We start from the raw sequence: 19,076 nt of genomic DNA on the forward strand, positions 1-19,076 counted from the left end.
AATTTTAATATGTTAATTTTAAAATGTACTGTTTGTTTGTGAAATGTGTCCACGATCCTTTTATCTTGCATTCCATTGAAATCATCAAACGAAGATTTAAGTGTCAAGCTTGAGTTTTGCTTGAACAGACCAATTATATCCTCCTACGTGTGTCCTAAAGGAGTGTGGGATTAAGACGTTGACGCACGGTGCATATTTATTGGTTCAATCCAGGGTAGATGGCTAAGAATATTTATTGTAATTTTCTTGGTCGGTGATAAAATTCTAATGTTCTTGACAGTTTTATAGAAATCAATAGAATAAAATATGATTCTAAGGTAAACTCTTAAATTGAGTGTATTGACGAAATAATGCCATGAAGATTATGATTAAAAATACTTGTGCCTTTCTCAAAGTTCTTATAAACACAAGTATACTACTGTATAATGTAAGCGTAGTAACTCAATATTGATTTTTTTTTTTAAAATAAGCATCGTATGATAATGTTTTGCTTGCGAAAAAAATTGCGAGAAGTTTTTATTTTATTTAGGGGTCTTGAAAACAAGAATATTCACGATATTCATTTTGAATAATTATTGATTGTTTCAAACATTGTGTTTTAACATTGGTGTTTATTACTTAGATTTACGTTTGAGAAAGGCCAATCGATCAGAATCATTAACACAACAGTCTTTATAGCTCACCTGAGCTGAAGGTTCAATTGAGCCTTTCTGATTACATTTTTTCTATCTGTCTGTCTGTCTGTCCGTCTGTCTGTTTGTCAATCTGTTGATATTTGTTTTTTACATTTTCAACATCATCTCCAGAACCACTTTACCAATATCAACAAGATTTGTCACGGAACACTCTTGGGCAAAATTGTGAAAATAGACCACTTTTCAAACAAGGATAATTTGAAATAATTACAAAAGATGAGAAATATTGAAAAATCCTCTTCTCAAGGATCATTTGGTCAGGAAAGCATCCCTTCAGCTAGTGTAAATAAAGGGTAGGGTAAAGAGGGGTCACAATGGGGGTCAAATTTTTACATAGGGATATGTAGAGTAATTTTTTTTTAAAACTCAGAAACCAATCAGTCAGGAAAACTGAAACCTATCTAGCAGCATCCTCAGGTAGAGTAAATTCAAGTTTGTTCAAACCATGATCCCTGGGAGTAGGATGGGGCCACAATGGGGGTTGAATTTTACAAAAGAATATTTTGAGTAAATCACTAAAAATCTTTTTCATAGAAACAAGACTGTTAGGAAATCTGAAATGGGACACATTTTAAAGTATATACATGTATAGAGAAAAAAAACCTTTTACCAAAGAGCTGTGACTTAAATGAAAGCAACCTTAGATAGTGTAGATAAAAGTTCGTTAAAATCGAAATCTTAGATAAGGTGGGGCCACTTTTGGGATCCAATTTTACAAAGGAAACTTTTTAATCTACTGAAATGTTATGATATATGGTTTACTTATATGCAAACCTTTTGACAAATTGCCGATTCTATAAAACTTATTAGCCGTGGCCCCTAGATGATTCGATGGTCTCTGTAACATATTGAAGGGGATTGGGCAGAAGGTACAGCCTAGTTTAGCCCTCTACATGAAACCAAACAATAATGCAGTCAAACGATAAGCGCATACGATTTTTAATGTGACGTCATTAAAAAATTCACATAGAAGTTAACATTTCACTATTTTCTAATTCCATATTAGGAAATATCTTTGCAAATGTTAGTATAACATTTTGAACTAAACACTCTCGAAATTATAAAGACAAAAATGCTACCTGCTATCTGAACATCACTTGAACAGATTTACCATTAATACAGATAATGTGATTCTATAGCATTTTCAAAGATAAAGTCAAAGTTTCGATCGCAGCGTGGAACATAAAAAGGTGGTTAAATGTTGTTACGTTAGTTATTAATCACGTTATATGGAGTATCCGATACCGTAGAACCGAACGTTGAGTAAGCATGGTTCTCATCCACAGTTGATAAGTCGACGTACGTCTGAGGAGATTTGTCGTTCTCTGGTACAAATGCATCTGTACGGTGTCTGTTGGTTTTATTTTTTATGATATGGCGTGACATGTAGAAGTTTACAAAAAGGCTGATAGCAAACATTGTGGAGACACTTGCTATGATTGCTACTCCTGTTGTTGTTAACTGGTTTTCTAGGAAAATAAGTAACATGCTGTATTCTATGTTTGGTTGATACATGCAAAATATTTTTGAGGTAAAAGATATGATTTTTTTTTACTTACTCCTTTTGTCGAATTCAGATGCAATAAGTTTAGCTGTCAAAAAATGATCATGTCAGTGTGAAAGTAGATAAAAATATAATGTACTTTGTTTACGATTCTGTCAATTCAATTCAACATTGAGGATTACCTGTTACACAAAAATCACCGATCCATCCAGAATCGCAACCTTCGGTGCAAACTCCGTTTTCTGCGACACAAGATTGACCATCTTTGCAATGTCCACAATCAAATCCACAGTTTGGGCCATATTTGTAGGAAACACATTCTGACATTACAAAAAAGATGATATATAAGTTGGAAACAAGGAATCTATAATTTTTCAATTGTTTGAAATTAAGTTGCTTGGAAATTAATAGACCTATGGCATGTCAAACGTTGCAATATTCGATCTTTTCCATTTGTAATGTATAAATATTCATTTGTATGGTATGATTTTTTATTTGTATTCTATATTTTTTCATTTGTATTTTATTATTTTCAATTTGTATTCTATAATTTTCCATTAGTTTTTTTAAAAATATTCATTTGTAGTGTATAATTTTCCTTTGGTATTGTATAATTTTCTATTTGCATCGTATCAATTTCATTTGTATTGTATACTTTTATATTTGTATTGTATAATTTTCCATTTGTATTGTATCATTTTCATTCGTATTCTATAACTTTCAGATGGTATTATATAATTTTTCATTCGTGATGTTTAATTACACAAGTTGAAAATAATACAATACAAATAAAAAATTATACAATACCAATTATAAAATACAAATACAGAATCATACAATACAAATTACAAATGAATATTTATACAATAGAAACACATGTTCATACAAATATGTTATGTATACAGGTAACTCTTGATGGCTCGAACTTAATTCGCTCGAAGTTTTTGATTGCTCGAAGTGAGTCCAGGGTCCAGATTTCTGCATTACACATCTGTTTAAAATGATTAACTTCTCCAGGAAAATGAATATTATGGGGTTTTTTTTCCATGTCCATTTGATACTCTATCTCTTTTTCTGTGACTAGTTTTATTCACTTTTATAACTTAATTCTGTATATTAAAAAAATATAAACGTGATGCAACAACGTTTAAATATTCACATTAACATACTGGAAGTAAAATTTGAGATGATATTCGTTTGTTGGTACGTAAAGCAAGATCAATGGATCTTTGGACTCATTTACAGCATACCTTGACAAAAAGGGGGTTCGAAGTTTTGACTGCAGCCATTGATGCAAGTACCATCATGTTTTTCACACAATTCTCTTCTGTTACAGTGACCGCATTTGGCAGAACAGGTACTATTGTAGAACCCGTCTTGACATACTAAAATATGCAATGTATCACTTTTGTAGTTTAGAAGAAACATTGATTACAAAGAAAAAAATGGTGAAGTTGTGTTCGTTTCTTTTACTTTCACACTTGCTGATAGTTTGGAACACAACCATGATAACATATCACCTTGTATTTATCTCCCGTCTTTCCATTTACACAGTGTTTGCAACTGGAGTCACATGTATCCCCGTACTACCCCACATATCACACTTTAACATAACAATACAATTGAATTAAAAAAAAAGATTGATGCTAACCTGTTTAAACATGAACGGTTCATACTGATAAGATTAACCAAATCATAACCATTTTAGTATGAAAAACTAAATGTTTGTTGAACCTCCTTTAAAATATTAGATTCGAAAAAAATAATCATATTCACGATCAACAGCCAAAAATTTAGCTAAGTGAATTTGAGTTTATGAGATAATTTCTTATTTTCATCCGAAATCACCAAGTACGTTTAGTATGTAATAAAACATACACATAAAAATGTATGATTGTTTTATAATTGTTGTATTTTGTTTGTCTAAACAATAGTGAAAACCAAAGAGCGAGCCGATTATTCTTTTTAACCCGATATAATCATGGTATAAATATTATTATACTCTCTTGCATACCTATTTCGATAAAGAACATGCATCATGGGCGGATCCAGAATTTTAAGTTAGAGGGGGTGCATGTTTAAGGCATGCGATCCGAGAGCTACCATGAGGCCCCCGTTCGGTCTAGGGCAAAGCCTTAGTTTGGGCTCAGGTGGCAAAGCCCCCCAAAATTCATTGATTCTAGAGATTTTTAGGGTAAAATACGGACCCTTTTTCTTCTTGTGAATGTACTTTAAAGTTATAAAGTTATTTGCAATTTTAAAAGGTTTGTAGAATTGAGGCCTAAACTATGGTAGTACCATACGGTAAAACCCTCTGCCTTGCAAATATATTTGAAATTGTCTTACAACTGGCTGTAAATTTGCCAGTTTAAATATCAAATTCAATAAGACGACGTAAATGAAATTTTAAGAAAAATAAAACCATAATAAACGTGGAAGTATACCTAGTATAACCAATTACTTAAAGTTGGGTGACTAGTCACATTTGAAAGTGCGTAACTTAATTGCGCTATCTTTGTACATTACACAATTGAACACATGGGTTTTGTTCATACTACACCGTTGAAATCAGTCTAATGGGTGTAGAAAAACCCATCATGTTTCCAAAAAATGATAATTATGACTCGCATTCGTACGTTATCTTTGCTAGAAGGGGTATGTTTTTACATAATTTTGACAACTTTAGGAAGGGCGCGAGCTGGGTGCCCCCCCCCCCCTGTAATCCGCCACTGCGGCAATGTATATAATAACCTATTGGGAATAATCTTAAAGCTTGCTTTAATATCATCTCAATAAAATGTGCCCCGTTGTTGTCTTGCGGTTTTACATCAGTTATAGATTTAAAAAAATCCAGTAAAATATCAAAAATGTCAAAAGAGCAATATGTAAAAGGCATGTACGATGCACTGGTATTACATGTAAGTGACTGACATTACTGCTGCCACCTTTTTCTAATATGGCGAAGACTTAAAGAGGATGAATTTCTCCGGTCGATACCTTGTTAATCAAAGAGGTTTTTTTTTCGATTGGTTTCCTGCGTTCTTGATATATAGAATAAGTAAATCATTATTTGATAAGTCATTAATATTATAATTTGTGCTGTTTTGGTTTGCTTTGTTTTTTGTTTTATTTTCGGTAATGGTCTATTCAATCAATATTTATATTTATAAAGAATGCATAATTATGACATTACCTACAAGGTGTCTCATTTAAACATCAGTGCTACAATTGCTGTCGTTAAAATTCATCTTAGCATACTAAAACAATCACAAACAATCTTAAACTAGTACAAAATTCAAGTCAATTCAAGCAAAAATGCAAATGGTATGTAAATTCGATGTGTTAGCCTGAGGAAAACGTAAAGCAATATACCTTTGCAAAATGGAAGTATAAAGTTGTTTGAGCATTTTGTACAATATCCAGTATCTTTATTACAGGCCGATCCATTTACACATTGACCACAAACTTCAGTACACGAACTATTGTAAAATCCATCCTTGCATTCTTCAATAAAATTTGATTTAGTAAAATAAGAATCTAACATTATATTTTTTGCCAACTGCCTTAGTTAAAAAATATTAATAAAATGATTATGACATATGTGACTAAAGCTTTTTTTTCAAACTTTTTAACACGTTTTAAATAGATACATTTATCATTTGATAAGTCTTATCGCGAAAGGGAGATTTTTTTAAATTGTGACGTTACCCTAACTCCTTTTTTTTTTATTTCAGATATGAAATCAATAATACAATAAATCACGGGGATTAGTTGGGGCTATATAACGAAGTTATTTACCATAAGCTGCAAGGCGTTGCAGCTAAGTTTTAGTTTTTGCTGCAAAGTTCATATCAAACAGTTCCTGATTGTGTATATTATGCTTTTCTTAGCATAATGTATCAGTATAAAAGAAAATTGGTCAAAATTTATATCGTTTATAAAAAAAAATACTCAAATATGTAATCATGGAATGTTAACGAAACATAGCGCTTCTTTCATTAGCATGCATCGCTAACAAATATATAAATCAAAATAACGTATTTTCTCGTAGAGCGATACAATAACAAGGATATACATGTTAATAAAGTGACGAATCTGTACCTATGAATTAAGACATTTTGCCATTGAACTTTGAAATACCTGCATTAGTGTAACTGCTGCCTTTGGTACGGAGAAATTAAAAATGTAAAGTGTTAACGCACAACGCACCATGCACGATGCACTCGACGGACAAAGACCAATTGCAAAAGATGAATTTAGTGACTCAGATGACCTAAAAAACTACAGTAAACAATGCTTTTAGCCGAAGACTGCAACGTCTTTAAGAAGTACCTCTCAACGTATGGGGAAGGACATAACAGGATAAACCTCCGCCATTCAGTCAACTGGTGGATAAGTGAATATTCTGAAAATGTGACTGAATGACATAGCTATGCTATTTAGCCACATTTCAGTTACCTTTCAGTCATCTTTCAGTTAACTGAATGGCAGAAATTCATCTTATGCATTCTTATCTCCAAGCGTATCGCCTATAAAATAATGTGAGAATGTCAATGGCTGGTGAAAATTACGACTAGTAATTATGCTTGTATGTTTTATCTAGTTTTGATTTATATACGATTTACATGTATTTTGTTAGCATGAATTTAACAGTATTTTTTTAAAGGGGGTACAACAGCTAGAAAAGGATATTTTTGATTGATTTCACCAGCACTAAAAATAATTTTTGACAATAAGAGAGATTTTACGGAATTGTAGCCATCTCTCTAAAATGATATAAAACAAATCGCAGAGGGTTGCATTTTCGCTGTAATATGACATGTTACATGTATGTGTTTAATGTATTATTGTAAATCGTTTTCATGCTGAAACCTTTATCAAAGTGTCAAGCCATACGCAGCTCCTAATATGTCTGTTTACAATTTGGGATTCTTACAGTATTCCATACTTACCGTCACACCCCTCTCCCTGCCAGTGACTCTGACACCCATTAGGACAGGAACCATTCCCTTTGTCACACACACCATTGTTTTTACAGTGTCCACATGGAGTGTTACAGTCAATGCCGTAGTATCGATCCGAGCAAACTAAAACAAATACATGTAATAATAGTCATTGCTGATATACAACCGAAGGCATAATAAATAAACAAAAAGATAGCAAAATTGTATTTGAATTGATAAAGAGTTAAACATTTATCCAAAAATAATTCATATTTCATTTTTTCAGATTGCTAGGTTCTTTGTAAGAACTATTTGAAAAGATGACAATGGGTTTATATTATACTATAACGGAATATATTTGACCAGCGTCTCGTGTGCGATTTTCTAAAATCATATACAAAATAGCAAACATATTATGAAATATTTGCATATCCATTGTTCTTTCCCACTGTAAGTCCATACCAAGGAATTGCAATTATTTTTCTATAACCGCAATTGCTCTGTCTGTATACTATGGCGTTATAAAGGTGTGACATATATGTGTGTCATATACTTTTCCATGACGTTATAGATTTAAACCACTATACGATACATCATGTGTTTTTCTCCAACTCCATAACATTGATGTATTTAATATTAAAACATGTCTTATTATAAAGTTTTAAAGGAATTGCTGTTATAACATATCATTGATTCTGTTAACAAATCTATGTGAATTAATAAAATACATTACAGTCTGAATGTTAATTTTTGATGCAATAGCTAATGTCAAGGTCTAGGCTATTAAATGGTATTTGCAAGTGGTAAACATGCAAATATAAGTTATAAACAACGCCATGTTCACTAAATAACGTTGTTTATTTCTAAAATAATTGCAACAGTTGACAGAGATTATATGAATTATTGATACATACTATTGCAGAAAGTTCCATTCCAGTGATTAGCACATCCATTATCACACATGCCCGTCAACTTATTGCAAGATGCTCCATTTTTACAATGACCAGGGCAGTCTACACACGATTTGTTTGATATGAAATTCCCATTAGGGCATACTGTAATATATACACATCTTTTCACAAAGCAGGTATCTAATAAAGTTTTAACTGTATTAATCGATTTGCATAAATTCATACACCTTGTAAAACATACCCCCCCCCTCCTCCTTTTTACCCTAAACATTTCGATATTTCCAAAATTCGAGAGAAATCGAATTAACAAAGGAGTGGGATATTTAGTTAAAAGTAATTTATCATGCTTTGTTTCTTTATGGAAAAAGTGGTACATATATATGTATACATGTACGTTATTTCTATACCGAACTTACTAACTGCCCAAAATAAAACAATTTTCGCAATAAAATATCACTATTTTTTGTAGAAGGTTTGTAAAAGACACTTTTTAGAAAAAATATTGGTAAATTTTTATTTATAGATAGTTTGTATATTCTATCTTTAGAAATATATTTGTAACTAAGTGAGTGTTGTATATGTGGCATTGACGTTGTGAACAATCTTTACCACGATCTAAACTTTTAATGCCTTGGACTAAGACTATAGCATGATGTTTTGTATTATCGCGATAATTAATCGTTCCAAACAAATTATTTACTGGTAAAATTTAAAATAAATTAAAGTCGATGTAAAAAAAATGGCTTCTAGAAAATAAGGTATATTTCAAAATGATTCTGTACACATTTCTTTTCGAAATTGTGAATATCACAAATTTATTTATGTTTACGCATTCAAAATGGTTATTTGTAGTTAAAAAAAATACCAATGCAGTCAAGTGTGAGAGCACTTGAATTAGTGCATCCATGAATACAGGATCCATTGAATGCGTCACAGTGTTGGTTTTTACATTTAGCTGGACATAGTTGATTGCAGCCAGGTGAAAACCTGTTGTGATCACAACCTAAAAATGTAAATTATTATTATTATGAAAATGATTGTTTTGAACATTTTAAAAATCAAATTCTGATATCGACTCATTAATTCATTGCTTCCAATGTCCGTTGATTACGCATAGTAACTTTGTACATCTACTACCTATTATCAACAAAAACAACCTTCATTACTTTAACAAATTTTAAATATAATACAAAATATGGCAATTCTAGAGTATTGTTTAAAAAAGAATAACGGTGTTGTTAATTGCAAAACAAATTCGAAGTAAACGAAATTTAACGAATCTGTACCAAACAATAAGAAATAGGACAAACTTAAGGCAAACAAAATCACAGTCTTATAACAAGTAGGCGTATCAACATGTTGGACTGACATAAAAGTCCTATATTGGTCTTGTTACATAATTCCACGACAGGTTTAAATAGGATAAATGCACATTCTTATACCTTTAAAGGGACAAGGTAACGATTTTGTACACACATCTAAAATATAATTTGAAAGTTCTTGGAATCTAAAGTTTAAATACAATTTATCCATCACATAATACATACAAATATATTATCTAAATGATTTCCAATATTCAAGTATTCGTTTAATTGGTAAATATGTCAACAATGGTCTGAACATGAGGGCTGATCAAAGGTTAAATAGGAGTACTGGTTAGTTTTCATGTTGCTTTATATTGCTTTATGTTACAGGTTAAAAAAAATAAATAATATCAAGTACTAATCCCTACGTATGACCAACATAAGTCGAATTTTTTCATTTTCATGTAAAACAGAACTCCTTGTATTTATCACCATTTAAGATAATATTAAAATTACGTACTCCGCATTTCGACAAGGAAAAGTAAGTTCAGTATAACCCTAAAAAATGTATAATTTTCTGGCACGGTTTAAAAGAAATATTTTCTGTTTCTATTTGACAGCGGATTGTTGCATGAACATTTGCCTAAATAGTCTTATACGTAATAGTTAAGATAAACCAATCAAACATTATTGTGTACAAAACTAAAAATATTTAAGTAACAAGACGCCGTCTATAATAGAACAATAGATCAAACGATTAAACGCATGACTACATGACTTATATCCTCAAACTTGCAAGTAAAAACGCATTACAGTGTATATTGTATTAGCTTCTGATAATTTTCCCCTTATAATAAATGATATAATATATATTATTTAAAAAAAACTAGATACCCCCTCGTTTCTAGTAACGAGCATGTCTTCCGAAGAATTTATTGATTGGTTAGATCAATCGATATGAATCACCAACGCAGAAAAGCCCTCGTCTACAATGCTTAAAAAAATATGTCTCCATCTCTAGATATATTGGGTCAAAGTTTAAGGACTTTAGCTCCTAAACTACTTAAATGCGTCATACATGGCCATGAAAATGATTTTGTCAAACAAACATTGTTATGATGAACAATTTTGCTTCGATAATGCATTACAAAATCTTTGTCATTTCATTTTTTTAACAAAGTTAACAAGTCACTTTGCCAATAGTTGAAGGGCCAGCCCCTTTTTATTGATTTCGTTGAAAAGAACCTATAAAAGTCTACTGCGTTTGTAATATATTTTTTCACAAAATATTAACTGATAAAAAGATACAGACCAAAACATACGAATATTTTTAATCAAAATTCGTAACCAATTTTCTTGCCTCGGCGATCGCAAACACCAAGAAATGGTGCCATTGACAAAAAGCAACTTAAAAGGTCACAACTTTAAACTATAGTCTATCTATCCTGAGAGACATATCAGAGGTCATTTCTGAGATCTTCTCAGCACAAAACAGGTCGTACAAACTACAAACTCAGCCATAAATCTGGACCAGAAGTGATGAAACAAACATATTAGAAGAATTATTCAGTTCATATCACATGGTATCATCTGTGAAAACAATCGTTTAAAGCAGTTTAAATTTTAAAAATAGCATGCAGAAAATGTTTGGAAAAAATAACATTAAGTACTTGTAGATACGAACTCGTTCCCAGTAGCGAGTATGTCATTAGGCAATGAAATATCGATATTTTTGTAGAATAACCCCCACCCGCCGCACCCCAAGTTCAAATAATGAATACAAATCACTAATAACATCATAAATGGGCATGGAAATATTTTTTTTCAGATACTATTACGACCAACAACAGGGCTTTAAAAAGCAATACAAAATTTTTACTGTTTTAATGTTACTTGTAATATACTCTATGCGGCTTTTTGACCTTAATTAAAGGGGCGATCCCCATTTTCTTGATATCATAGGAGATGGCTCACGCGGGTATGTTAAGGCAACTCTGAGTTCAATGACCGTCGGTATTGTGATCAATTTAATTTTATTATGATCAATGTTTATTTCTATGAAAACAGCGCTAAATATTAATATCAAGTGAATGTGTTTGCCATGATATTATATTTCTACTTCGGAATCGAGTTGATCTTAAAAGTTTCCGTGCCATGGTATCACATGACAGATAAAAATAGATAACTTTTTTACCTTAACAAAAAATCAAAAAGTGTAACAATACCCTTATAAGTTTATTTGTATGTATGATACAATTATTCGATTGGCAATTAGTTAATTTTTATTAGTATTGCTGCTAAAATCCTATTGTTTATCGCATAAAATAGATTTTGTCATTATTTATCGGAAACCCCCTCTACTTCTTCAATTACATTGAAAAAACTACGTATACTAAGTATCTTATTTACAACAACGAAGCACATGATTCTAGCTGCATTTTTCAAGTAGTTTAGATTACATGATTTTGATATTTGCCAAATTCAACTTTCATAATATACGGGATAGTGTTACACTTCTGCCTTTTTGTACTTTTTTGACGGAGGAAAGGCCGGTCAAGCCACATAAATGTCTATCTGTTCACCTTATAACACTCGCTAATAAAACAAAATATCCATACCCGTATTATCCCAAATATATCTAAACTGATATTCATCTAAATCTTGTGTAGTGTCTTGTTAGTATAAAATGAATTTTATTTCGGCATTGTTTACACTGCATTCCGATTATTTGTCTCCCGACATTGATCATCTCAATTAAACATGCATGGGACGTCATCAATGATAATTATACGTAATACAGAGAAATCGAAGATATATTCAATTGGAAGATTTTCTAATGACATTCTACACCTGTAGTTTTTATAATTTAAACCAAAGATAAAGTGAAAATTGACATGTTTCTTGTTAAAATATGACTTTATTTTGCTTAGCGTGACGTCTAATTGATCGCCGAGAGTTGCCTTATCATACCCGCCCAAGAATATAAATATTTTACGTTTTTACACCTATCTTAAGTTCTTCCTTTTCTAGATATAAATGATCGAATATTTGAGAGGCCAGCCCTGTAGCTTCTTAATTAGGACAGACATTGGTGTTTTGAGCAGTGGAATCGATTAAATTTGTCAATGCAGACTTTTTCGTTATATTTTATTTATATAAGTGTGTGGTCCTAGATGTGTTATATGATATGTACATGTATGCAATACTATGTTTATATAGTTACAATTAAATAATACATACAACACACTACCTGCTTGTTATCATCTTTAAAACGGTATAGTTTTTATATCCCTTGTCTTAAATCTGATGAACAACTTTCAGGATCAAACAAATGAAAAAAATATGAAAAAACCTAAAAATCAAGATTATAGCATTTATGCAAAACTGACCCATTACTTTAACTTCACATATTTCTATCCCAGTATACATCGTGTTATCATTTTGACAGGTAGATGTATAATTCTGTGGTCGTGTGTTGATAAATGCAATCCCTTGTGTTACGTTGTTGATGGTTACATTCATAACAGACGTTGGACATCTAGACGTAGGATCCTGATGATATACGAGATGTTTAGGATCACGCAGTGGATGAAACGTCTCCGAAAAATACGTGTAAATAGAAAATCCAGCTGATCTTTCATATTCTTGAAAATCAATGGTTAATGCTTGCATTAAAGAACCGAAACAAGTCAATACTTTATTAACTGATGTTCAAGATAATCAAAGTTGAAAATATTTAACAAAAACGACTGAACAAATGAAATGTTATCGAATAAAATTGGTTTATTTTATTGTTATAACATTTTTTTTTCGTTTTTCTTTATTAAAAGGATTTATTTATTTTCCACCTATGCTATACATTGTAACATAACTTTGCGGTTTATAATGCGTAAACTGTCCCAAGTTATGCTATACTCGGATAACATTAGAAGAAAATATTTTCATTTCTAATTATTTGATTTTCGACGACTAAAATCACAAAATAAGGTCCATCTTTAATAAAATCCTAAGTTGTACACTATTTAAACGCAACGTCAAGCGGATTGATCAGTTTTGTAGGCGCATCGCGTTTTGACGTCAGCTAGAAATGTTTTACGATACATGCCTGTTTTACGATACATGCCTTTTTAATGAAAAAGCAACAATTTGAAAATTTACCGAGATATGAACTTGGTTGGTACATGAGCATATCTTATACGAAACCGGCGGCTCTAAGGGCTTCCTAAAGAATTTTATCACGTACCATTCAAGTTCATATCACGGTGAAATGTTTAACTTATATTTAGGTTAGAAGAATGATACCGGTTCAGAATTATAAAAAAAAGAACCGTGTTTAAATGTTTACAAAAAGAAAATGTCGAGCGATAAGCGTGTGTGCTAAACAATGCAGCATCATTAAAAAGTTCATTTAAGAAATAAACAGTAATTTAAAAGATTCATCGGGATATTATATGTAACTTGGTTGGTCTCGTGATCAAACCATGTGAAGTCCAAATGACTTTAATCACTTACCAACCAGGTTCATATCCCGTTGAACTTTCTTACTTTCTTGTTTATTAGTTATGTTTAAGTTTGAGAATGGCATATTGTTCAGAATTGATAAAATTACCGATTTTTATATGTTAACATTAATCTAAGCGTCAAACGATAGACGCGTGCGATTATCATTTTGAAAAAAGTTTTAACAGAACTGAACCTTTTCGCTAATTTGGAGGTTTATATAAGGAAACATATTTGCAAATGTAAACATAGCGAATTGAACGCTATCGCTGCTCTGACGGTTGATATAAGGAAGAATATTTGCAAATGTAATTAAATGAATTTGAATAAGAGGCTTTACAACGATTATCAAAATATTCTTCGTAAACTCACTGTCAGATCTGAAATATATTTCAAGATATGCTACGTTGAATTGTTTTTGTAACCACACTTTCCACCATATAGAAGTATTACGGTTTCCTTCAACATCTGTTATAGCACAGGAGTCAGATTTGAAGTCCTGTGATGTATTGCCATCTATAGCTTTATTGGCGTTCCAGGCTGATTGTTCAGGATCTGCACCCATGGCGGCTTTTCCTTTGAAGTTTTGTTCGACAACTAGATTAACTGAAACAGCAAAATATTCATATAAAAAAAGTTTCAACTATATATACCTGCATCTACTAATACGAATCAAAGTCTGTTATGCAGAAAAAAAATAAAGATGGTTATCGATTTCGTTTCAATTAGGTTAATGAAAATTCTATAGTTAATATAACATTCGATATAAATGTATTTTGATGTTGTCTGATGTACTGGGTGAAGACAGTGCATTTTGCTTACACATTTGCGCTGCACATTACATGAAAAATATTAATATTTAATATATATTTTTGAATATTTTATGTAAAACTAAAACGGATGTTGTTATACATGTATACAACCGTGAAATAGTTTCCGAGCTATCTGGTGAATAGTCATCAAAACTATTCACCGGAGCCATTCGATTTCCCTCGTTTTAAAACTTGGAACGCCTCTAATGTAAATTGAATCGCTACGTTAAATTGAAAGTCCGATTACTTTCATCGTTTACCATTTAGAAATTATATATATCACATATAAAGTTTTCGGTATAAAAAAATATTTATTTACTGACTATTCAGACGATAGCAAGTTTATTGTCCCTTTTGAGAGCAACAATTATATAAACCATGATTAACAAGTAAACAAATAAATATGACATTTTGACAAATCAATGAAAGAATAATAAAATATCTTTATTTTTAAACACACACTTTAATTTAAAAAATTGTAAAGCTTACCAAAACATGACGCTCCTGTGACCATAAGCTGCAGAAGAACAACCTCTACTCTTATATACGATCTCATCCTTTCTCAAAATGTTTGCAGTATGAGGAAAGTGTTCATGTTTTACTTCCGGGTTGTGTCGCTATTGGACCTGGTTGCATAAAATTAACGCTATCAACAGTGCTGATAACAGCATGTGGCAGAACGGAGCCTCTTCATAAAAATATACTCATGAAAAATGCCTAAAAGCATCACGGTCTATAGATGATTTAAAAGAGCATGGTCAAGATTTAAGTCAAACATTTTTTTTTCCGAATTTTATGTCTACAGTGCTTAAGTAGGGGATTTTCAAAGGCAACCATAATTTGAGTGCTATGTTTTGAATTATAAGCGAGGTATAAAGCTTAACATTATTTGCTATGTAAACAAAACTGTTGTGTACATTTTGAATGCTGAAGTAAAAATTTGAGTTTTTGTCCTTAATTGAATGTGTTAAACGCAAGGAATTGTTTATTTAAAATAAAAATGATTTAAAACAGAGAAACTCAGGTTGAAAAAAAAGATTTTCACTGATATATTGAACCGAAGTAAACAAAAACAGGACACGATTCTTCTTTACATTTCAAAGAATTATGAGCCCTTTATCTTGCTTATAAATCTACTACTGACTCTAAAATTTAGAAATACATTCCTTAAGCATTGTAAATAAAAAAAAAGAAAAAAGGATTTAACCAAAATCGTGACCTGCCCCTATAAACAAAGGAAATAAAACGCGATTCCCCTTTCATGTGTACACTCATTGAATAAACCACAAATTCTAAGCACCATCTGCTCTTTCAGAGTACTTACAATGTCAGTTCCAAGTTTATGGATAGTCTTTGACGGGATAAAAAACTGATGATCTAGGACAGAAATGTATAAAAAACTAATTGATAGATACTTCATAGTTTTACGAAGCAAGCCACTGTAGATAGCAAGGTTCATAACAATAACTCATTTTACAATCAAAATGAAATGTACGAAACTGACTTACTGTGAAATGTTTAACTCGGTGGATGTACTTTCCTTGCAAGCGTGTTGTCACAAATGAACAACATGATAAAATGGTAAGAATGATTAAAATTCGGTAACAACAAATTCAGAAAGTACAGCGTTGTCCGTTAAACTAGAGACAATACAAGTCAATTGTACTTAACTTACTGATAAAACATTGAAAGCACTTTTCTTATTTAAATCAAAATTTATAAAAGAAAAAACGTTTCAGTAGTACCTATATTAGTCATATAAATTTAAATCTATTTATTCATTTATCAAATATAGATTTGAAGTAAATTAAAGACAACTATATTTACGTTTTACGAGCTATACTGTTTGGATAACGGCATTCCACAAACACCATTCGAAAACTAAAGACTTCTGTAAACATCGATAATAAATGTGTTCTGCAAACAACCTGATTTATTGCGAAAATGTTTGGTCACGGAGTTTCCGGCCAATGGATATCGTTTCTGTACAGTGTCGATTGGTCTATAAAACGTGCAAGTCACAGGAATATATTTGCAAAAGGATATTACCTTAATTTGATTTGTTGAATTGAAATGAAGACAAGTACATATTTGATAACTAAAAGACTAATTTATGGTCACACGAGATAAACCTCCCTTTTTTGTAACACATTTCTGTGTAAGTTTGTGATGTTTTAAATTTTGATATGTGAATTTTAAAATGTACTGTTTGTTTGTGAAATGTGTCCGCAATCCTTTTATCTTGCACTCCATTAAATTCATCAAACAAATATTCAAGCGTCAAACTAGGAGTCCTGCTGACACAGACCAATTACATCCTGGTACCTGTGTCCTCAAGGAGTTTGGGATTAAGACGTTGGCGCACAGTGCATGTATTTGAATCCAGGGTAGAAGACTAAGATTATTTTAAAATCTTCCGGGTCCGTGTTATAATTATGCTGTCCTTGAGCAACTGATAAGCTATGCAGATTTTTTAAACCAATTTGGAACGAATAAGAAATGAGTAAGTTATTTACAAGGATCGACCGCCGTTGCTTCACCAAAGAGTCCTAAAACATAAAATAAAAAAGGAATCGTGAACATCAAATTCGACGTCTTGTACATGCTGATATTCAGATTATGTTTAACAGCGAGTTAGAAACACATATATCGAGCGTAAATTTGCTTAACAAGTCACCGATCGTGTTCAAAAATGATTTTCAACAAGTAAAACGCACTTCAGAGCAAAGGAAATGTTGCTGCGCGTGGTTAAAAATCAAGGTGTCTTCAATTTGAAAAGCAATCATGAAAATCGAAGGATGATATGCTTTGCACCAATTATTTCTTGCAAGTTGACACGTTTTACCTTTCTCGTTTTTTTTGCCAAGTCAATTTCGAAAGCAAATAGAATTTTTCATTTAAACTTTAAAAAGGCTGTACTTTTCTCACTAAAATGAAATTCCAGTTTTAATTTAGAATGAATTTTTAAAAAACTCAAATGGTTTACACTCATTTAAAAAAAGCAGTACGCTCTTACAGATATATCCTCCATTAATGCATGGTCTTCACCACTTTGTATTGTTAATAGTTTTGTATTGAATGCTAATGCCGTTTAAACTTCTTGTGTTAGTTCTGTTTATGTTTCGTTTATGTAAAATATTTTGTAAACGAATAAACAACGATTTAAAGAAAAGAGAGACAATAGTAAATAAGTTTTGACCCTTTTTTTAAAATTAGATTTGTTAATTTTTGTTTACACAACTTTTCAAAAAAAAATGTAAATGTTACGAAAGTGAGATTAGAAAGTCATTTTTATAAATGTTAATAAACTTGTAAATATAAAAAATATATATATTTATTAGCTTCAACAAAACCTGGCATTTCATAACAACAGTTGAAGTGGTGTTTTTTATTTTCATATTCAACAATTGATAAAATCTTAAAGGGTACCTGCAGTGCAGGTCAATTTTTGATATAATGGAGATCTATCTATAAAAACATAATCCTGAAAATTTTACAGCGATCGCATAACCTGATTTCACACCTGAACGAGTTTTGAATCAAGCCGATTTGGCGCGAGATGATCTGTGACGTCCCGGTTAAACGGCGCTGTATGAGAAACAGGAATATCGTATGAAAACTGTTCGTTTTCTTGCATTGTTTTATCGATATACGAGCATTTTTTCTGTGGTTTTATTTCCTTATCAAACCTGAATGACTAAATATACCGTTGTTTGAGTTTAAACCCGTATTATATTTTTAAAAAATGCCGAATTCGGAAAATTGTTTGCTTCATGAATTTAGTCAAATGTATAACACATTTTACATATAAATGCACACCATATGTAGCAAAATGACAATTAATCAAAGAACTTTTGTTATAAGAAACATATTTTGTTAATATTGTCATTCCTTGCATGATTTTTCCGTGACATTATTAACTGATTAATAATATTGATAATACATATTTTGTAAAAGGTAACGCGGGGTCTATTCCTCGTATAAGGCATAAAATTACAAATGATGTCGCCCGATTATTCAATAGTATTAATATCGGACCACTAACAATCAACAAGTATGCATTCTTTAACAAACAAACACTAGATTATAAACGAATCAAGGCGAAAGTCCAAGATGGCGTCATGATTAAGTCCGTCTCGTATTCTTTTAAAAGTACGATAATGGAATTTCATTTTACATTTATTTATATCCTTTGTCAAAATGTTCAAGTTTATTCAGATTTCATAATGATTTGTTGTCAGTATAACAATTTAAGCTATATGGAGTTAAATTGCTGACCAAAGCGCTCGAAAGATACTTGCACTTTATCAAATAGGAAATTATAAAGACCAAGGTAATTACTTCCGAAATAATTACTTGATCACATAAAAAAGGTTTAAATTGCTAAATTGTAAATTTGGTCTTTTT

At 31.3% G+C, this 19,076-nt stretch overlaps 1 protein-coding gene and 1 non-coding gene across 2 annotated transcripts in view; both read right to left on the reverse strand.

The window, feature by feature from the left end:
• The window catches only part of LOC117687113 (receptor-type tyrosine-protein phosphatase epsilon), a 40,047-nt gene extending 23,491 nt beyond the window's left edge, over positions 1–16,556 (reverse strand). Inside the window, exons 1-8 of the mRNA XM_066085574.1 lie at positions 16,497–16,556; positions 15,994–16,020; positions 15,159–15,295; positions 14,230–14,463; positions 12,747–13,001; positions 8,919–9,056; positions 8,057–8,197; positions 7,152–7,286 (exon numbers count right to left, since the gene is read on the reverse strand). Coding sequence (XP_065941646.1) covers positions 7,152–7,286; positions 8,057–8,197; positions 8,919–9,056; positions 12,747–13,001; positions 14,230–14,463; positions 15,159–15,225 — 970 coding nt within the window. The 5' untranslated portion in view covers positions 15,226–15,295; positions 15,994–16,020; positions 16,497–16,556. The remainder of the gene's footprint in view (positions 1–7,151; positions 7,287–8,056; positions 8,198–8,918; positions 9,057–12,746; positions 13,002–14,229; positions 14,464–15,158; positions 15,296–15,993; positions 16,021–16,496) is intronic.
• On the reverse strand, positions 2,255–3,578 carry LOC105346874 (uncharacterized). The gene is made up of 3 exons (XR_010711663.1): positions 3,450–3,578; positions 2,382–2,519; positions 2,255–2,287 (listed from the first exon to the last, which is right to left on the reverse strand). It is a non-coding gene; the product is annotated as an uncharacterized protein (transcript).
• Positions 16,557–19,076: the final 2,520 nt, after the last annotated feature.

The sequence above is a fragment of the Magallana gigas genome, chromosome 1 (assembly GCF_963853765.1).
Source record: "Magallana gigas chromosome 1, xbMagGiga1.1, whole genome shotgun sequence".
NCBI classification, from domain to species: domain Eukaryota; kingdom Metazoa; phylum Mollusca; class Bivalvia; order Ostreida; family Ostreidae; genus Magallana; species Magallana gigas.